This window comes from Micropterus dolomieu, linkage group LG16, assembly GCF_021292245.1.
Source record: "Micropterus dolomieu isolate WLL.071019.BEF.003 ecotype Adirondacks linkage group LG16, ASM2129224v1, whole genome shotgun sequence".
NCBI classification, from domain to species: Eukaryota; Metazoa; Chordata; class Actinopteri; order Centrarchiformes; family Centrarchidae; genus Micropterus; species Micropterus dolomieu.
In genome coordinates this window covers 6,617,642-6,640,865 of record NC_060165.1, presented here as the reverse complement: position 1 = coordinate 6,640,865, position 23,224 = coordinate 6,617,642, and the positions used below count along the sequence as shown (strand labels likewise).

General features: G+C 39.9%; 1 protein-coding gene across 1 annotated transcript in view; it reads right to left on the bottom strand.

Annotated features, from left to right (window-relative positions):
* Positions 1-23,224, bottom strand: part of camk1da (calcium/calmodulin-dependent protein kinase 1Da) — a 79,216-nt gene that overhangs the window by 42,804 nt on the left and 13,188 nt on the right. Inside the window, exon 2 of the mRNA XM_046072730.1 lies at positions 3,660-3,791. Coding sequence (XP_045928686.1) covers positions 3,660-3,791 — 132 coding nt within the window. The remainder of the gene's footprint in view (positions 1-3,659; positions 3,792-23,224) is intronic.

The following is a 23,224-nucleotide window of genomic DNA, read 5'->3' as shown; positions in this document are numbered from 1 at the left end:
ATACACTGCTAAGTAATGTGAAATCATTGTGTAGTCTCTCTTTCTCTCTCTCTCTCCCTCTCTATCTTCCTCTCCTTGTCTGTGTGCTGTCAACCACAAGGCAAGCATAACAACCAAACAGAGTATTTATAACATAATAAGGGGTAGGAAGGAAGACGGGGGAGAATCCAGATCAATTTATAACATTAATAAACCATATTGGGTTGCTACATCATTTAGACCTCACTCTGTCACCTGAACCTGACTTTCTAAGTCTTAAATCGACTTTGGCAGTAACTCTATGACCCACATAAAGAACTTTAACTAACTCCAACAGTAGGCTACTCACACAAGGAGGTGTAGGAAGTGTAGAACGGTGCTGATTTTTAATTTACCAGCATTTAAGCCCTCAGACGTAGTTTGCAAAATCCAACAGAGCTTAATTGTAAATGAGGAGGTCCCGGAACATAGAGACAGTGATGTTCCGGCAGGTCATGGGGAGAGAAAGAGTTATAGAATCAAAAATCCACAGTGCCTGGAGCACATTGGGCAACGCCCAGGTACTAGCTGTTAAAACTAAATACACAGTCATCACAAAAACAGCATTGTTTATTTACATGTATTAATCAGAGCATTTCTCTGTTGAAGAAAGTTCTATTTACAACCACAAAAAGCAAACAGGCTAAGAAACCAAGCTAAGCGACGTCTTCTGTCTTTATATCTATCGATCTCCTCGCTCTCTGTGGGCGAGTAGAGGCTACTGGCTTCTCCTCTTCCCCAAAACAAACAGAACAGCTGATTACAGCAAGTAATAAAGCTCATTAAAAATCCTATTCCTCCGACGCTCAGGTGGACACAGACGTGAGCGCTGCAACTGGTCTGCAGCTCTTGTTGGCTGAAGATGTTGTAATAACCTTCGAAACTGTATTGCTTTCTCTGCGCTGGAGTTATTTTAAGAACTTTATGCAGTTTGTTATTAAATGTGTAACAAACTTTATCGTGTGTCTCTCCATTATACTCACACAAAAAAGCTGTTTTTAATGGTCAAGCATAGCCTATAGTTTTTCATTATATTCCAGTCAAATCTGATGTTCATTTATAAATTTTACTCATGGATAATCGTTACTAAATAATGATGCCTGTGCATCGCTTTGTAGGGCGTATACACCTATGTCAGCTGGTTAATTTGCCTTATCTTCGCAGGTCTTTAGACCACAGTGGAAATGCAGATCCGGGGACTTAAAAGAAAAACAATTGATTCTGTGTGTAGGTATGTGGTTGTTAATTCACTGCCTTTGAGTTATGGAAAAAAACAACAAGCAATTTGAAGACTTCACCTTGGGTTTTGGGAACTTGCAATGGGCATTTTCCCCTTTTTTCACAGCCCAAACGATGTATCAGTGAATCAAAATATAAATCAACAGCTGCTGATCTGTGTAAAAGGCATCCTGACGTCTGCATTCTCGAAAGATCTACAGATAAATTAAATAGTGCAAGAAAGGAAACACACACACACACACACACACACACACACACACACACTGGCTACATCCAGTATAAAGCTGCACTACTAACTTCGCGCATGTAGGCAACTCCAAAGGCATGAGGCAAAAACATTTTGTACGTACATACAGTAGTTGTAACTCAACCTCCAGATATAGTTTTCAGTTTTTGAGCGTTTCATGTCCTTCAGACTATTACATCCGAAAACAGGGCCAACTTCAGTGGCCTCCAATGACAGCAATTTACTTTGTTTACATTTATTTGACAAAATTCCCCAAACTTGAGTTCAATACACATTTTCTGTTCTTACAAAAAAGGTACAGCGTGTATTCATTTTGATTATTTAATGCCAAATCTAAATCTATAAATGAGTAAAAGGCATCAGATTAGGAGTTGGATGGTCTTGAACATATTAAAATAAATGTTGAAAGTCAACTGTCAGACATGCAAGCAGACTTTGCTTGGCAACAACTATTTTCTTTAGTGGAGAATTTAAAATGTTACGGTCTTTTAGGTTTGCTTAGGTTGTATCGCTGTTTGTAGAAGGCTGAGTAACCATCACAGCAGTATCTCAGAGGATAGCAATCTCTATTTTTATCGTTTAAGTAATATCTTGCTACAATTCTGTAAACTAATGACAGCACTGATTTGCACACAGGCTATTTTTAGTAATTGGGCTGAGACACTCCCTGGAATTTTGGACCATGGGAAATGAGGAATAAATATCAAGATGATGCTGCTGTCCTCTACCAACTGTAATACAAGTGTTAGTATATGTTCCTCCAAATCAAGACCAGACCACTTTTCTAATGATTCTTTCTGCCATCGGCTGTTGTAAGAATCTTTGAAAGCTTTTGCCGAGGAGGATCATCATCCTCTTCCTGATTTGTGCCATAAAGTAACCCTTTAGATTTTCCCTCCAAAGCCGACCTGGTGTCACACAGTGTACTGGCTGGGAGAGACTGCCAGTCTGCCTTCTTATGCTCTCATTTGTTAACACTAATGACACTCATTTGTCTAAATTAATGTCTCCTTCATTAGTGGAGGCAATACTCATTTTCTCCAATGTGACACAGTAAAGCCAAATGAACAAATGTATTGTACTGATTAGCATAATACATCTGTATCGTCACAGCATACAGGAGCACCGCAGTTTGACATTTCTGTGTAATTGTGTTGTTACATGTTTGTGAGTAAGAGGGAAGAGACAAAGAGAGAGTCCGTGGTGTTGATTCTTTTGAGAGTTTTCTGTAGGAGGAGCACTTTACCCCCCTTGCATGTTACTAGCTGCTTTTACAGACTAACCATCTAATTATCCCCATGCATCTGTGTTAAACTCTGCATGATGTGTCCAAACATGGCAGCCAATTCATTCCAAATAAAATCTGCTCACCTGCAGCATATACTCAGAAAAAGTTTATATTGCTTCCAACAAACACATTGCTTGTGTTGTTCTGGCTCTGTCAGCACATTCATGCCATAAAAATAATATGGTGATGTGACTCTTGGTAGCTGTTAAATATACAGTATACTATATATTTTAAATGTCCATTTTTTAGTGTGTATAGCTCAGGGATGTTTCTTCACTGTTTTACAGTTTCCTTTAGAGAGTGCAGTTAGTCATTCTAGGGGCTTGTAAATTCCAAATAAAGTAGAAATGCACACCAGTAGCATATGATGGGCACCCGCTCATACAGTTTTCTATGTCAGTTCACACGCTGGAGGCATCAAGACATGCATCATAACGCATAAAAGGCTAAAAATCATGTTTAGCATTGTCTTCTCATGTTGTGTCTATGTTCCAACAATATGGTGCCACTTCTTAAAAAATAAACTTAAATCAGCCAACCTTCCTGACTTCTTCTCATGAATGCAGCCTTCATCAGTAGAGATACCTTTTCAAGGACTCCAACAAAGAGCACAGTCTCCAAACAGAATTCACAACAGGATTCTGATGGTTAATAACGTGCAGCCATTTCATTCTCAGACAGACAGAAGTGTCAGTCGTGGTGTGTATGTGCGGTAGGTGGGCTGTGGATCGTGACCTGGGGGCGTTTTCTTTTGGGGGGGGGGGGGGGGGGGGGGGGGGGGGGGGGGCGTGATGTCGAGATGCACAGTTGCCCCGGTAACCAGGAATTAGGAGGCCTATGTGCGTGTGTATGTCTAACTGCACTCACCTCCTCAGCACGGCAATCTCGTTCTCGATGCTGCTCTCCTTCCCCTTCAGAGCCTTTTTAGGGATGCACTTCACAGCGAACATCCGGCCGGTCAGCCGCTCCTGGGCCAGGACCACCTCGGAAAATGCCCCTCTGTGAACGCATAAACCAAAAAGTCAAGTGAGTCAGAAGGCGATCATTTATTGGACAATGTAACCCCCATTCCCCTGAATCCCACTGGTTTCCGCATCAAATAACTGTTCCTGATGTAGAGCTGAGAAACAGCTGTGTGGGGAAGTTGTACACCCTGCAGGGTCTAGTCTACAAGAAATTCTTCTGAAATAGAAAAGTCACCCTTAAATCTACACACTCACATAAACCAGCATGATAAAAACAAGGTGCACACTGAGTGTTTCTTTAGTTGATATTCTAGTAGTAGCACATTGGCTATTTGAGCAGTTGCAGTTAGCAGTCCTATCTTGACTTGATGAGTATAATTTCCACTGCATATATTCAATCTACATTTTTGCCAGGAATGAAGAGCCTGCAAGCATCAATCTTAAAAGAAATCATTCCAGACATTTCACATATTGCCCCAGATAATTTTTAGTCCCTAGTATGGGTCAAACTCCAAAAAAGAAATGCATCCTACATTTTAGGACAACATTACTGATGGAAATACATTCACAAATGACAAACACTGGCAAAGCAATCTCCCTTCATAATTGGACGAGGCCTCTGTGCTTTGGTGCAAAAACATCTGGCTACAGGGGAGCTCTGTATTAGTTACAATATCTATCTTAGCCACGCCCTAAAGCATACCCTGCTTTATCATCTATTTTTCTCTAAATAGGATCATAATTTACTAAATGAACATCACGTTGTATTGAAGGAAACTTGAAACAAGCGATTGAGATCACAAACTCATTAGGAAACTGTTTACTGAGGTAATAAATCGAGTGAGAAGTCAGACTTCTTTTTGCAACCTTTAGAATCGCCCCCTGCTGGGCATTAGACCTCAAACTGCACAAACTCACATTTTCAGTGCCAATCTCTTAAACCAAAATGAAAAACAGTCAGTGTATCTCCAGACTTAACACTATGTGAATTCAGTTATTTTGCCTTTGAGATCCCATTTACAACAGCTCCAGGTATTTGATAATCTTAATATGCAGAAAATTACACGGCAATGGTAATGTGATTGGATTTTCCAAGTGTAACATTCAAACATTTTCTTTTAATTTATTCACTTTTTGCTATATTTGAAAACGATTTCTTTGTTTCTCGCATCATAAAAACTGACGATACTCTGTAATGATCATGGCACCAATAAAAACTTGGAAATTGAAAGGTCTTTCAGTTCTTGTATGGCTGTGTGTGCGTCAGGAAGACAAGCGAGGTGATGAATGAAGATGAGCCTATTGCGAGTTAATCTACCTGAACTGGGTGTTGACTCCTGTGTCGATCTGCCTTCAGCTGCACCGATGTCACATCAGAGCAAATGTTTCTCTATCCATATTTGCTCTCTTCCTTCTTTCTCTTCCTTTGTGGCCTCCTCCTGTACAACATTCAGGCTATGTGCAGCTGACACAAATCCAAATTTATAACGTTCTAAGACCCGCTAAATGAACAACAATATTGAATTTAAGACCATGAGAAGGCTCTTTTGAGGCACTACATGGCCTGGCCGCTTGCTATGCTTTGGAACTTTAGTGCCATATGAGCTTGTACATAGCTTGAAATCCTCAGCCAGAGGCTTAGAAGTAAGAGGGACAGAAACTGTGTATTCACGGCATTGAGGCTATTGAATGAGCTGCCTATGGAAATAAGGCTAGAGTAGAAGAAGTACTCCAGAAGTACAGCCTCAAAGAGCTACTCCAATGGCTGTGTGCTCTTGTTATCTTGTATGTGAATGGCTGTGTGCTCTTGTTATCTTGTATCTGATGCCTTGTGTGAAGCAATTCGTCATCGTGTTTTTAAAAAAAGTTAAAAAGATTGTTTTTAGAATTATTACAATAAAAGAAAGGAAACAGGCCAAAGCGGTCAGGTTCTTATAGGGATGGGTATCGCTACTCGATACCTTTATGGTATCGACCGAAACAGCCCAGTCTCTAGAAACGTCTCCAGTCAAACCAGCACTTCAATCGATACCTAGGCCTACTTTTTGTAACCAGATCGCGGTAAAAATGACTATTTGTATGGTTTTGCTTGCAGCCAAACACGCAAATAACACACTGAAAGAAAGAGAAGAGCACATCTTTTTCCTTATGTGCCTGCACCATAAAGTGTATAAAAAAAAGGCGAAAGTTAATCGAAAGTTAACAAAATAATTTTCCACTATTTACTTTCAACAAAGGCATCAAAAAATTACCTTAAATTCGTTTCCCACAAGTTATTTGGTCACTAAACTATTTCACTCCTCCTTTCTCATTCAAATATAAAAAAATTGCAAGCTGTAGTCTTTTCCCGTATAATACTACCCGTGAGGATGAACTAATTAGAATGAGGAGCAATCTGATACAATTTCCCAATACTTTTAAGAGTACTAGTTTTGGTACTGGTATCGTAAAATTTTAAACAATACCCAACCCTAGGTTCTTAGGAATTTTATACTACGCTACATGAATGGGAGCAATAAAAAGAACTAAAGTGTTGATGGACAGTCCCACTATGGTTTAAAATGACTCTACTAACCGTGTTGTTCATTTCACATTTCAATCTAAGATATGTCAAGACTCAATTCATGAATGAATTTCCATCTCTCGATCTTACACACCTGCCTGCTTGGAAATTGGATTTCACAACAGGTCAACATTCATACAGTCGACCACCACACTAAACCTTCATCGCACCTTCCTCCTCCTTCTCCTTACTCAGCTTTTCATTCATTCGTTGCTTCATTCGTGTATATTTTGGTGTGTATTTTTGAGCTGCATGTGTGTTTGAAGCTGCTCATTCAAGGGGAAAGAGGCTGTTGTGAATGAGCTCTTCATCACATCAATATGTGAGTGCTGCCGTGCAGAAAGCCCTTGAGCCCTTTAGAGCGAAGCCAGCCTTCTGCCGCAAGGCCGACGAGCCTTAAGAACACCATCACAGGGGTAAACACAAACAGAAAACTGTGTTGCTACCTTTCCTGAAGTGCTTGGTCTCTGTGTTTTTTTTCACGTCTCTCAGCAAGAATCACATTCTCCTTCTCACCTTCACTCCCTCCGTCATTCCCTCCTTCCGCTCTGCACATCTTTTTACAATGACAAGCGATCATACTGCCGGTTGCCCCCAGGCGATCGAGGTGGCCTCACACGAGCGACAGACACCTGCTTGCGCAGACTAATGGCTGTTGTAGGTTTTGGTGACATCAGAGCAAGACAGAACAAGTGTGCCGCGCTGTTGGTATTGGTGCTTCACTTACACAAACACGCCAACACACACAGATTCCGAGAGGGAGAAGGGTGCATGCATGAATGAACATCCATTATAAAAAAAAGCCACACAGGGATACATGAGGACATAAGCTCTCAAAGTCTGTGTGTGTATGTGTTTGTGTATATTGGGGATGTCTTCTACCCAACCAACGGTACGTGAACTCAGCCTTAATCTGCACTAAAGTCTCAATCCCAATAATCCCACAATTAGAACATTAGAGAACAAACACATTATATCTGGTAAAAAAAAAAAAAGCTATGCAAGTTCACTTTCATGATGATGTGATGAAACTACCTCAAAAGTTCACTACAAAATGATTACAGACAACTGGTTAGTTTTAACTCTCTCACACCAGTTGTATCGGTAATGACGACACACTTACTCACAGCTGCAGTTCTTATGAATCATCACAGGTCAGCAAATTGCAGCTGCAGTTGCTTTTGTGCTACGTATTGTGATTTTCTGAGGAACACTGGATCAAATGACTATGTGTAAAGTTAAACAGCAACAACATTTATAGTGACAAACCCATAGAGAATGATCACCAAACTCGTAACTTCCCCTCAAATCTATGGAGCATTTAAGCATCGTTCAGGCTTTCACAATAAAGCTGTAAAAATAAAAACACAATAAATATACGCAACCTGCCAAACACCAAACAGCAGAAAAACAAAGTTAGCACTGATCAGCTCTACAAAGATGGTCACACTCTCCCATGAAACCACTCATGTGTAAAACTGACAAGGGGACATGCACAAAAACAGTGGATGATTCTCTATGGTTCATTTTCTGTCAGTTCCACCTCAAAGGCAGTGTACTTTTAAAATTGGTTCTACTAAACGTTACCACAAAATCTAATACAGTATAAGAAACAATTACATCAGAAAATTAGAATACATGTAATTTTACGGTAACCATCAGGAAATGTGTTGTTAAAAATCAAACTTCACTTACATCTTGTGTATGCACCGACATGTTAGACAGCCTGTTATCAAAACACCAAATGAGGGAATAGATGGTGTTTATCTCTCCTGTAGGATTCCAGAGATTTGGGGCATCTATTTCAAAGAGCACTGAAGCTTCTTTGGAGGCTTGGGGTTGCCCAACACCTTACTAAAACACCTCATGTTGGTTTTCACCTTTAAAAAGCAATTATGATAATGCAACCACAACAACTACATCAGTAAACAGTGAAGAAAAGATGTGTATCTCATTTGCATTCTACACACACCCATTCATTTAATTCATTTATGCTAAATATATTGTTAGAATGGTGGGAACATGTGAAATGAAGAATGAAGCTGAATTGTGCTGAAATGAGGAAAAAGGTCAGGAAAGAGTGTGCGTGCGCGTGTGCGAGCGACAAATGTGAATGGAGGAGGAATGGACCTAATAAATAACAGCAGGAACACAGCACAGCACGGTCCAATTTACATTTTGTCAACCTTAAATGTATTTGGTTGCCACACACACACACACACACACGTGAGCACTAAAGGACCTGTGGGGCTCATTTGATTGGAGGCAGGGTGCTTGTATAACATCTGGCAGCTGAGTTCACAAACTGGGCTGTGTGTGTGTGTTGGGGTTTGACTAAGCTGGCAGTCCCCGGTTGCCGTTACCCGCGGCAACAATGATTGCATTTCCTCCTGTATGAACCTGTGTAATTGTGTCAGTCGAGCTCCACTGCCTCCGTCAGTACGCTGAGAAGGAAATGTATTGGCAGCAACGCTGCGTGCGTGTGCGTTTCTCCATCAAGTGCATATCCAACAGCGTAACAGTCTGTCTCGCACACACACACACACACACACACACACACACACACACACAGTGTAAGACAGAGATAGATATGGAGAGACTAGAATAGGCTGACAAGGTCACAGTGACACATTTAACTGACAGCAGCCATCAGTGTTCGTCAATGTCAAGCTGAAAATCTATTCAGCCTAAAAGTTGTTAAGTCATCAGATTCTTCCATGTTTTACTGAAAGCATCTGGAGCAAAGGTAAAACTGCTCAAACAGGCTCTATTTCCAGCTCCTGCAGTAAAATGTGGGAGTGGGAAATGTTTCACATGTTTCAGCAATCACACACAGCAGTGGTAAACACTAAGTTTTGGTGTCAATCCTTCTGAGTGAAAGAGCAAGAGCTACAGTCTGAGGACCACCATGAAACAATCACACACAGAGAAATCCATAACAGAAGAGGGTAAGAGGTATTATGGTTACCATGTTAACCATATTAGATTAGTGTGTTAGCGTGCTAATATTTGACAATTAGCATTAAACACAAAAGGACAATGTAAATGCTCCGTATTTGTATAGCGCCTTTCTAGTCTTTTCGACCAATCAAAGTGCTTTTACACTACATCTGCATTCACCATTCACTCACATTCATTCACTGAGCCTAAGTGCTCAAACAGAAACTAACATTCACACACATTCATACACCACTGGAACAGCCACCAGGGGCAATTTGGGTTCAGCATCTTGCCCAAGGACACTTCAACATGCAGCCTGGAGGAGCCGGGGATTGAACCTCTTTCCATTAACAGGCAACCCACTCTATCTCCTGAGCCACAGCTGTATTGTATGTTAAGTATTGGAAAAGCTCAACAGCTTTTGACCTCATGTTGGTGCTGGATGGATATTCAAAGGATCACTAAAGTCATTAAGGTGTCTGGGAAGCATGAATACATGTTGAAGTATTTCAGTCAGGGCCTAATTAGTGGGCCGACCAAGGTACTGTCCTACATGTTGGATGCTACAGGTACTTTTTTCAGTGTCTACCTTCAAGGATGAAACAAGAATCTAGAAAGGCCAGCTCTGTCTCGAGGTGCTCTCTGGGCTTCATAGAGGAGGCGAGGGGACAGGCTGCTCCATCTGCTGTGTGGGTGAGGAACGCTACCGCAGGTCTGTTGTCAGACTGCTCAATCATCACTGTTCTCAATGGACCAACTACTGAGTATAAATCAGTTGGATTACTGAAGTTGCTGCAACAAGAGCAATAACTGCAAACACTTCTATCTGAGGAGAAAAGTTCACTGCCATTCCACCATGTGCAATTTTTGTATCTAATGATTTATTGCAACTTCCTCGGTTCATTATTTGATTATTTGGGTCTCAATTGAATTTGTGGGTACAATTTATGTATGGTGTATATACTATTTAGTAGCTATTATTTTTGTTTTTCAGTGCTTCGTATTAGACAGTATTAGATGCTCATAATGTGTACTATTACTGTGACACTCCCTGCTTGGGATTAATAACGTTTATCTCATATTAGTTGTCACAATGGAGGAATTGTAATGTGGAAGAAGCATTTGGAAGAGATCTCTGAATCAACAGTGTATCTTTTATGGCCACATTCAGACTAGGAATGCAAGTAACGATTATTTTCTTTTTTAATTCTGCCAAATGTTCTAGATTCATTGATTTAATTATTTAGTGTATAAAACAACCATTTCAATTTCTTAAATCCGCAGGGTGATGTCATCAAATGTCTTGTTTTGTCTAACCAACTTGTCAAGAACTCACTCAAGGATATTCAGTTTATAATGATTAATGAAGCAAATCCTCCCAACTGAGAAACTATACATTTTTGCATGAAAAATGAGTAAAAAAAAGTAGTAAAGTAGTAGTAAAAAAAAAATAAAAATAAAGGGTTGCGGATGGGGCTGGGCGATATGGGCAAAAATGTTATCACGATATAAACATTTCATATCATTCGATATCGATAATTATCACGATAAATGTCAAATCATTATTTCTCTTAAGTTTAAAGGCAGATTTTTCCTCCTGAGTGAAAATTTAAGAAACCAGATGGTTAATTGTGCGGTTAACACTTTTCTTTCTGGTCAGAACGTCACAAAGACTTGTTGCCAAACAGTGGATCACTTCACAAATCTGAGGGAGAACTTTCAAAACAATTATGATAAAATCCTTTTTTAACAATATGATTAGTAAATCATTTTTCAGTCCCTGTTCCTCAACAAAATAAATATTTTAACAGAAAAATTAAGTGCTAATTTGTTCATGATTGTAATGAATTAAACCAAATATTTATTGACGATATACTGAACATTTGTTATATTGTTATTGAGGAAAATTACATTGCGATAATTATCATTATTGTTTTTTTGCCCAGCCCTAGTCGCGGATTCTTTATCTCAGGGTCAACTGATCATTTCATGAAATCGTTTCAGCTCTAGTTCAGACCAACCTTGGCAGCCCCCTCATTCATTTCAATAAGCTTAGGCAGAGGGCTCTGGCAAAAAACAAACTAAAAAGCAGAATTTTTCGGCAGAAGTAGATGTGGCTGCAACGTGTGGCATTGGCCAATTAAATGTATGCATGGCACATTTCTCATAGACTGCCTTTATAGTGTAAATAGGGAAGTTTTACTGTTTACCTCAAGGTTGCTGGTATGTAAAAATCCTGTCTCATTTTGTCATCTGACTAAACCTTTTACTCAAACTGGCCACCCAGGCTTGTACCTGTATCTCAGAGAGGAGGCGTGGCTGAAGTGTCAAAAATGTAAATCTCCATTAGATAAATAAAGTAGCCTAATGATGGTGTTAAAATGGTTCAAGCTTTTCTGCATGATTTTACAACTGTATTAACAAGCCTACATAAACAGGGTCATTAAAGTGGTGAGTCAATGATGCAGACACGTGTCCTAGACTACGACAGAAAGTCCATTAATGGCTCAGAAAGTGGTCAGGTACAGAGGAATTGACACAAATTGAGGCTCTGAAATGGCATTAATGGCGCTAATTGTATTAATTCATTAAGTGTGCAAAATGTTAACACGTCTCCCACGAGATCAGCCTCAACCACAAACACACTCCCTTCCCTATACAAGCCCTTCATTAACTCCCTGCAATCCAATGTTTGGAGAACATTGCTGTTGCATCCATTTCACACTGCAATTTTATCAGATTCGGTCTTAATCTTTCCAAAAGATTTCTTCCTCACTGTGAAGGGCTTTTAATCTGTTAAAACCAAAAGTTTTATTTTGGCCGTTATAACATCGATCTGGAGTCTGAATGCAACTGGGTATGAAATCAAGTGGATTTAACGGATGAGAATGGGACTCAAATAACATGAAAGTGTAAAATAAAAAAAAAAAAAGAAGGCGGCAGCTGGGAAAGAACCAACCCGTTCTCACTCTGAGTCGTCACATATGAACGCATGGTCAAGACCCATTGGTGTCAGTTTGTAACGCACTGGGATACTCTATAGCGTCATAGTTGAACGCAGTGGGGGAAGCACTGTAAGCATCAGTTTAGGTTTATGATATTTAACACAAAAGACAGACTAAGGATTTTGTTGGGGTGGATGAAGGGCCAGAACCCGGACTTTGAACCAGGAGAGTGGTGTTCGTGTCCTGTGTGAAACAAAAAGTCAACATTAAATACTTTTTAAGTTACGTAAATTTTGTAAGTTACACACATGACATAAGTTAACCTACGTGTTAACTGACGTACGTAGTTATTTTAACCCAAACCACAATCTTTTCCTAACCTTAACCACGTAGTTTTGTTGCCTAAACCTAACCAAGTACTTTTTGTACCTAAACCTAACCACATTACAATGTTTCACACATTAATAATTAATAATGTGACGTTTAAAATGCCGATGCTTGAAAGTGTAACTGGACGTTGCATATTTATTGTTTCTAACTTTACCAGACATTGTTGTTGCTAAGTGTTACTAACTTAACTTGTGGAGCCCTAAACGTCTAAAAATGATGCAAAAGGGGTACCCAGGGTGTTAAAAAGCGATGCCAAAGGGCCTTCACCAAGTGTCAATATGTGATTAGTCGGGAGTGAGAATATATTGAAAGAACCAGTTCCAGCTTTCTGGATGCATATGGCTTACACACACACACACACACACACACACACACACACAGATAATGTCAGCTCGATAGGTCTGTGCTTGCCCGATCAATAATTAGCAGTTTAATCAAAGCAGAGGCTGTTGCATTTGAATGGACTCCCCCCTCTCTCTCTCTCACTCACGCACACACACACACACACACACACACACACACACCAGAAGGCCTGATAATGACAGAGCATGGACAAGGACAATTATACCGCGCCAAACTATCGTCATCACTGAGACGACCACATACACACACATTAACACACGTGCGCCATTATGTTCATGTGCTTTGAATACAAAGTAATCTGCTTGAATTGCGTTTCATTGTCTTGATGCCAATGAAAAGATAGACCAGTTCCTGAAACACAAACACACAGGTGTAGTTAAAAAATATACAATTAAAACCCAAAGCACAGTGGAAATGAAAAGACAGGAATAAAGAATAAGAAGGGAGATGATTGGAGGGTTTGTTTGCAGCAGATTAGGAGGAGGGAATGACCCTGACAAAGTCGGTAGGTGCTGTGGTTATGTGGAAAAAGACAACCGATCCAACACAAGTACTCTTTTTTTCCCCCGTCAAATTCAAATCTGTACAGTGCGTGGGACTCATTGCAACCATTTTACACAAGTTAACATGAGGCCAGGTATTGCTGGGGCCACATCCACATGACTGGATGAATGCCAGTGATGGTCGACTAGCTGATTTATTATAATGACATTAACAAAGACCGGATGTACTGTGGAGTTGAATTGGTCGCATAATGCATGATACCCAGTGTGCTTAATAGTTAGGCGTATTGGACTGGTGTATCCCTACTAAAAATAGGTCCAACTGGGCAACAAACAGTAGTACACAGCTTTAACATGACCATGCATGTTTTAAACAACGTTGACCTGCCATCCTTGCTGTGCACGCTCATGGCTTTCCTGTGCAATGAGGCTGCTGTTAGCAACATCACGGATGTGCTCACTTTTAGTTTTGCCTTCAAACACAGTGGGAGGTAATCTGTCAAAACTGCTTGCTTACATGGTTGTCTGAGCACTCATATCTGTTGTCCCAGTGACGTCGTCATGTGTGAGAAATTACATTTTGGTGATAACTACGTTATCAGGACTGATGATACAATAAACAAAAACTAGTTGTAATAAAGCTATTGTTTTGCTTTAAGGTGAAAAAGATGATATAAAACATATATCATTGAATAATATTAATTGTGTTCTTCTTGAACTAATTAACTTAATTGCTCCTGATGAAACTTTGGTTGTTAGAGCATCAAGAATCAAAATCACCTCACAGAGCCTGAAGCAGTTTCAAGCAGGAATCTCCCAAAGGACACATGCTTTGCACCTGTTTTCAATAACAGGTGCTCCCTTTATAATATTTTAAACATGACCTATAAGATCATTTGACATGAGGTACCATATCAGAGATAAATAGTCAAACAATGTAACTTAACTGTTTTTTCACATTTATTTAACTAGATTAAAAATTTTAACTAAGCTAAGAGATCAGCAACTACAGATGCAACTTTAATTTGACATAGTACAATGTACATATCTCACAACCCCCTCCAAAATGATCTCAGGACCTGTTGTATGTTTCTGACCCGCAGGGGGAAAACTGCTGATCTGAATCACTATGGCAACGGGAGGCAAGATGGGTAAGGATTTTATTACGGCTGCTGTGTAAACGCAATGGAGCAGAAAAACAGGATTGTTGTTAGACACACACACACACACACACACACTTTTCAGCAAAACCTGACTATCGTAGCTAGTTTCCAAATGGTGTGGAGAAAAAAAACACTTTAAGTGAAATGAGGAAAGAGAGCTAAGAGCCTCCTTCCTTGTGTGTGAGTGCGCTATATGCCTTTGTTGCAGAGTGCGTAGGCTTAAATAGCACTGTTGCCACGGCAGCAATTAAGAGCCAATTATAGTCTGTATTCTCACCGTGGCTCCCACAGCAGAAGACATGGGAGGGAGCGAGAGGGAGAGAGAGAGAGAAAGAGAGAGTCTCTCATGTCTCCTCATGCCATGAAGTGAGGACAACCAGTTGAACCTCAGACTGATAAATAATTGTATAGATTTTCAATTTATTATTATTTTTTACGTTTGATATTTTAGTAATTGTTTTGTTTTTACATCTGATACTGATTTCTTTTTTTTTATTATTTCTTAATCAATTAATTATTTAAAAAAAAAAATTGTCTCACCCACAAAACACACACACACACACACACGTTACCGTTTCATTTATTTATTTTATTTTGAGAATGAGAGAGAGAGAAATGAAGTGCAATTAAGACAAAAATCCACAAAGCAGACAGGCCAACCAGAATTTGGTCTAAAAGCTCAAGATGCTGTAATCCAAGAATGGACTCTGCTAAACCAGCAACAGATGGGACATGCATGCAGAGCTCTGTAGGATAAAATTAAACATTAAACAGACACAAACCAATGCATGCAGTGCAAGATTACTTCAGGTCACTATCCACTGATAAACATTTAAACTAGATGAATCAATGCACTGAACTGTCAAACGTCAACAAACATGCTGAGATCCCCAGTGTGTATAAGCAAGAACTGAGATACAGATCTTGAATCAAAGCCATAATTCTGAGGAAACCAAAACCGAGATTCAACAAAAAAACTGATCATTATCTGGACAAGGCATGTTTCCAAACTGCAGACAAAACAAACTGTTATCTGGACCTAAACTGTGAGGTATCAGATTCAAAGGTGCCAAATCAACTGTTGAACCAGTCTACAGCCACGCAAGTGGCTCTGTGAGGCTCAATGCTAATGTCAGCATGGCAAAATGCTTACAATAAAAATGCTAACATGCTCAGTATTAGCTAGTTTGCATGCTAACAATGCTCAACATAACAACTTAGCTTCACGTGTTATGTGTTATTGCTAGTTTGCACATGCTAACATTTGCAAACTAGCAATAACATTTAAACAAAGTAAAATAAAGCCGAGGCTGATGGGAATGGCGTGGAGTGACCGTTGTGTTTATAGATGATGTATAAGGCAGCAGGCAACACACAGTGTATATTTTTGGCTGTCCCTGACTTACTGAGTGAGTGAGTGATGAAGTTAAACCACTGGTCGGTCGAGTGTTGGGAGTTTCCCCATCGGCTGCTGCTCTTTCAGACTTAATAGGCAAGAACTGTCCTCGGTTATGTTCTCAGGTGTGCACAAAGTGCTATCTGTTGCCATACTCTCCATTCCGTGAAGAAGCAAGAAGTCAACGAGTGTTACGAGAAGAACACCATAAACCAAACATACTGCACACTCTGCTATACAGCTCCTCAATGCAAAGGATGAGTGTAATTTATAGTAAATTCATATCTACTAATGGGCATACTTTAATGCCATTATACAATCAATACATCACACAAAGTCAAGTATTTGGAACATCAAATATTTTCTAATGAAATAAAGGTTGAATATCCTGTCAACAAGGAGAGTCTGCTGGGAAAATATTAATTACCTAAATGTAGATTTTTAAGCTCCTCCTGTTTTTTGAGAGAACGAATTTTGAAATCCTTGACAATTAGGGCTGCAACAAACAACTATTTTGATAATCGAATAATCTATCTATTGTTGAAACAAACTATCGATATCGAATTATGAATCGCAAAATAACTCAATGCCTCCTTATTGAGGTTGTTTAAGACATGTTCTATTTAACAATATAGACAATGAAATGAATACTGGATTCAAAAATATAACTTTTAATCTGCTGTAGCAACAGAATGTTCCACTGACACACTCCTGTCACTTACCAAACTGGTAGACAGTAAGAAATTACTGTGTGCGCAACATTGTGCCTTGCACTCATCTGAGCAGCTGATCTGCTGTTAACAAGGCATACCATTTATTGACACAATATTTTTATTTAAAGAAAGGAATAACCTAATATGTTACATTTGCCAAAGTTACATGGAGGGGACAAATAATAAATTTGTCGTAGACAGCGCTTCACAAAGTTCCCCCAAACTCAAGAACTCACAAAACTGTGCGTTTTTTTTTTTTTTTTAAAAGGGAATCTGGGGCGAATTAGCCACCACCTGAAATTACTTACGTGCAGGTTTGGAAGACACACAGCTGATTTCAATGAGGATAACCAGGTAAAAATACCAGGAGTAAACACAAAGGCATGATCAGATCATTAACATCTGGGTAATGTATCTGAATACAGATCACATTTTAAAATGCAGTTCACGATAAACGGTGATTTGGGCTCCTAACCGTAAAGTAACATGGCTTTTAACATTAAGCTTCCAAGCAAGCTAACAAGCTTACCAAGGTGAGCCTTCATCATCCAGAGAGCCAACATGCCTCAGGTACTCCAGGATAAGTGGCGTGCTCCCATGCCAGGAAAGGTCAGCTTTGCAAATGTTGCAGCAGTTGCACCTTTTTAGCAGAGTGAAGAGTGAAACATTGGAACTTTTTGGAGGTTTTAGGTTGTAAAGGTGTGTACCATCGCTGATGTTGCTACTTTTCACTTAACTCCAGTAAGCGCACGGTATCACTATGGCCACATGTCACAAACAAATTAACTAATTCAATTTGTTGGCAACTAATTTCATATTCAAGGACTACATTGATTATTCGTTACAACCCTAGTAATGATAAAAGAAGACAAAAGAAATTCAGGCGTGGTGTAAAATTTGTGTGGATATGTGTGTGTGTGTGTGTGTGTGTGTGTGTGTGTGTGTGTGTGTGTGTGTAATTCAGCTGATAAAGGGAGTGACTGCACAGGAGATGAATAAGAGATGCTGCTGCTTCCTGTCTTCTTTGTGTGTTCACTTCACACAGACATGGAAACACATGCATAGACACACACAAACACAGCCTATGAGGTATGGATTTGCCATGGCAACAGCCCTGGCCACTACTGGGATGTCAGGAGATTTCTCCTCCGTTTACATTAATCACTATGGAGCTTCACAGCTTCAGCCTGTGTGTGAGGACATGCATGGATGAATTTGTTTGTGTGAGATCAATCTGAAAATCAAAATTTGGGTGTGTACATTTGTAAATGTAGAAGTTGGGTGTTGTTTTAAAGACTAAAATGACAAATATGTTAGACAAAAGAGGAGTTGAAAAAAGAAAAGAACATGGTAAATAATGACAACCTGCTGGGCAACATCACTGCTTGCAGGGACAACAAAGAAATAGCCAGTGTGATCCAGCAGAACAGAGTCACTAACAAGAGGTATTGCCTTGTGTCAGACTTTTGTTTTAATGTATAATATCAGCACTGCCTCTGCTGACTTTTGAGGCCAAAAGTCTTGAAACTTTATTTAAAGCTGCACAATATTTTTTTATAATAACAATGGATACTCTTAGCCCTATGGAGCCTTTTAGCATGTTTCAGTTCATTGTTTAGGTTTTCCAACTTACATCTTGGTTCACTGCTCTCATTCACAATGTTTCCAGACTCAGCAGGCAGCAGTTTTCAGAGAAAAAGTTGTGATAACCCACTGTACTCTACCTGCCCAGAACCACATGGCTGACACACAAAGTTAGCAACTAGTTGGTGAACATGGAAAAAATGCAACATGGGAGCATTTAGCAGCTAAAGAGCCAGACATTTCCCTCAGGAGTTGTGGAAAACAAAAAAAAGAGCTGAAAGGAGAGTGAATATTGGACTTAACACGAGTCACTGAAACACGAGTCCAAAATCAATGCTAATGTTACTCTCCATGTCAGCCAGATGAGTAACTAGGCAATTCTTGGTTAACGAACATGTTAGCTGTAACATCCGGTGACAATGCTGTGTTTATGGCTTGTTGTGTTGCCCCCACTTGGCCCAAAAAATAAATGTGGGTTTAAAGTTTTTTTTGTAACGCTATTAGTGCTGTGGTGATGGTCCGTAAAAGTAAAAAGTGTACTATAGCTGGTGGAAGTAGCTAGCAGTGGAGCTCATAAAGCCAGGAATCCACTGACTCTGGCTACAGCACATTGCGGCTGATTGTGGCATCTTGGCTGAATTTGTCATTTTTGTGCTTCTACTACCTTCTTCACGGCTCTGATGTGGCCTTGATGCTGCTTGCGTCAAAATAGACCTGCTACCTTTTCTCTGTGGAGTGGAGAGCCGCTTCTGGGATACGCTGCGGCCGGTCAGGTGGACTCACAAGCATGGAGTAGAATGGCCATGATTAGCTCTGGCAACCGCGACGCAGCCGTAACGCGCCATAGCTGGAGTCAGTGGATTTTAGGAGTATGAGGCTGCTATGTGCGGGGTTGTTTTTATATATATATATATACATACACACACACATATACACACACACACACACACACATACACACACACAGTAAAACTTTGATTAATAGCCCGGGCTTTTATTTACTAAAAATCACTGAATTGACCCGGCCAATATTGGGGACAGGCGTCCATAGGGAACAGGCCTTCAATTCCTCTTGCACAAAACTGAAATAGGCTACTATGAAGCAGTATTTTATTTTAAACAATATGAATATTACTTGTATAAAAATTATCCAATAATATCAAATACATGTCATCCATTTGATCTAGCTCCGACAGACGGCTTATGCACTTATATTTTGCAGGTAGCAACGTAATGAAAACAACAACATGGTGCAGGATGAGAAAAGTGTGGCAGAAGTATTCATAACTTGGATAAATTTTTATGAAAAGCTGTTTTGATTCTTTTGATCGGTGAATGCTTACAGACTAAACGAATATAAATAATCAAGGAACAGACACATTTGGACTTAAGCGCTTCAAAGGTAACGCGAGTTGGCACTTGTTTTTTTGGCCTACTGACATATGCGTTTAAACATTAATATTTGTATTAACGATCTAAGCAGCTTAGAAGCAGCTAAAGCGGGCGACCCCCGCAGGGTTTACAAGGTTTTATACATCCAAAGATCTAATATAAAAACCATACCAGGTGTTTGATGGTGACCTGCGTGTGTTTGTCAAAATGTGTAAACGGCGTAGGCGCCTATTTGGGACGCGGCTGTTAATTGAAGTTTTACAGTATGTGCATAACAGAAACATTTAAGAATGGCCTACAATCTAAAAACAGCAGAGCATTAATTTAATAAACTGCAAGTGTGAAAGCTATTTTCATGACAGAACAGTAGGTGACTCAGCAGTTGTTTTCTGTGACCTTGGAGATTCCCCTCACCACTTACACACACACACACACACACACACACACCCCAACTGTGGCGAAAAGGTACAAGGCTGAGCAAACACTGCCAGCACGGCAGCAAAGACTCCCATCAGTCTAACAAGAACCATGCTGAGTGAGACAGACATACTGAGGGACGGGGGAAAATAGCATTTCCTTTTTTCAAAAGCTGGAGACAAGAATCCATGACCTAACATGTCAAAAGGCTATGTTGGAGGTCCTCTGCTCAAATAACTGGTGTGGAAGAAGTGATGACAATACCAAAATGAATTTGTCAGGCAATGAGAAGGAAGACAGTTGACATACGGCCTGTGCAGGAAAGGTCACATGTAGAGCACAGTTAACAAGTAGTGTAGTGTTTTTTTACAATTTAAAAAATCAGTTTATATAGTTAAGACAGTTCTTGAAACACACTGCCAGAATAAGGTTTATGGAAGGAATGATGTTGCTGTCCTGAATATTTTGTATTTTCCAAGATCTGAACACTCTGCTTAATTGAAGAGCCAGCATCTGTTTAAAAGCATTTTAAATATAACATCACATAATAAAAACTTCAGACTGTTCAATGAGAATATGAATGAGGGAGTTACTGAAGGGCTCTTCAGCTTCACCACAACGAGCTGTTAGGTGTAGCTCTTTGTTTCCAGTATGGCTGTTCGACATGGAAATGAGTAAGTAACAAGCAAGTCTTCCTCCATGATGCAGATGTGTTTGCTTTAGAGATTTATGATGAAACTGCCCTTTTTTGTATAGGTTGTATCAGTACTTAGGCCTACTGCAAATATTTAAAGATGATGATGTTGTGCTGTGGTTGCAGGTGATTTATTGACAAGTGTGGGCAACTCTCTACATTTTCCATTACCACCACAGGCATACACTCATGCTCATACTTGTTTTTTCCGTCTGGTGAAACTATGCGTTCACTGCCCAGAAACAGTCAAACAGAGAACAAGTGTTAACAGGAAAGTGATTCAACATAATCGTTATTTAGTCAGCTTTATCTTGGCTCTGTTCACTAGATTACAAATTAATTTAACCACGTCACAATAGCATTTGTTAAACATACACAACCATAACAAGCGAGGTGTGTAAACAGTAGCAGAAGGTTGCTCAGGGTGTGGCTGGCCTTGAGACTACAAAGCATGAATGATATCCACCAACAGCCAAGCAAGCCGGCTTATTATGAATAACTGTGGGTACGAGTGTCAGCTACATGACTGAAATCTGTACTATTAGCATTTAAGTGGGGCTGGATGATATAACCTAAAAATGATGTCAGCCTCCGAGTGATGCAAACTCTATGAGTCAGTCGGGAGTCGAAACTGCCTACTATACTAGCAGTAGGTACGGATTTGGCCTAAATGTAATATGCAGTATGCAAGCAAATGCAAAATCTGCAGTAAGTTAAAAATACCCAGAATTTGTACTGATTTGGAAAAAATCTCCAGTATGCATCAGACCAGTTTACCTCGCATACCGTTTTTAAAAAAATTTAATCTTTATTTAATCACGTGGTCTCAACAACCGGTCAGTGTTGAAATGGCAAACAGCGACATCCCTGCGTCAGTGGTGGACAAAGACGAATATTACTGCTCTGTCTCTGACAAAATATATCTCATTGTCAGATTTAAGTTATGTATGTTGTTTTCTTTTTGACAGCTTGCGTCTTTGCAATATCAAATGTTATCTTAGCAGACTTAATAAGCGTTATAGCTTTGTCATGGGTAGTAGGACAAATGCAGCTAGCTAACGTTATGTTCTGGCAATATTCTGGGTACTTATGCGCACTGACTGATATATACAGAAATTAGTAAATGTCCCCTGACAAAATTACAGGCAAAATGAAGATGATCGTTATGTCACGATGATGTCATCTCATCAGCACATCTGCTGAGGAGCTTTGACTACAGCGTGTACTGTGTGAGCATGTGTGTGCGGAGCTCAAGTGGCAGTCAGACAAATGGCTGAAAGCTAGACAGTAATGCTAGATAACAGCGCTGCTCTGATCAGACTGATGACGCACACAACATTTTCTCTCTCTCTCTCTCTCACGCACACCAACATCAACACACACAGCTGGGCGACCAAATGCTAAAGCAGTTTTTTTACATACAAATGACACCTCAACTGTAACACAATTTCTCTCTCTCTCTCTCTCTTTAAATCTGTTTACAAACTCTGAGACATTTTAAAACTTTGGCACTTCAAGATTTGAGTTTGTGTGTGTCAAGGACGACTTCAGTGTAACTGGGCCAAGCTGCGCTAGATAAACAACCACACGCACACGTACACACTGATCTAAGTTCAGTAGTGGGAGTGAAAGTAGGTCTGCTATAATACAGAAAAAGTCTCCAAGGTATAGTTGAGTGTGTGTGCGTGCGTGTCTCACTCTTGAGAAGTGTAATGCCTGCCAGGGCAGAAAATGTGTGTGTAATTTTACAGTAACATTGTGTGTGTGTGTGTGTGTGTGTGTGTGTGTGTGTGTGTGTGTGTGTGTGTGTGTGTGTGTGTGTGTGTGTGTGTGTGTATTAATTTAGAAGTTCAAAGGAAAAATTAATTAACATGTAGATGTTGTGTTTCCGTGTGTATGAGAGATGGTCTGACATTTTCTACTGTGTGTGTCTGTGGGCTATGTTTTTGTGTCTTGGCTCATGTATGCGTGTTTATGTGCGTGTCTGCCTCTTTCTGTGTTTCTCTCAGTGTGTGCTTTTGTGTGTTTTCTGTGGATGTATGTGTGCGGACTAAATTACCTGTCCAGAAGACAGAGTGTGCGCAGGCCAGCAGTGGAGCTGCTGCGGCACTACTTCCATTACCGGCAGTGATCATTCACAATCTGATGGGTAACAGCTAGCTGTTACCATAGAAACCTGCTGCCGTTCTTGCCAAATATTATTTGGGTACATGCTGTTACATTACAACTAATCATAGTACTAATCATAGGATAAGGCCCAAGAAAGGTTATATGGTGACCAACATGTTAAATGAAGACAGGGAGTTGTTTGCGAGTTATTAGCAAATAAAAATGACTCCATGTGATAAAACTAATTACTGAAATAAAAATGTCTTGTCCACTGGTGACAATTGCTAGATCACACG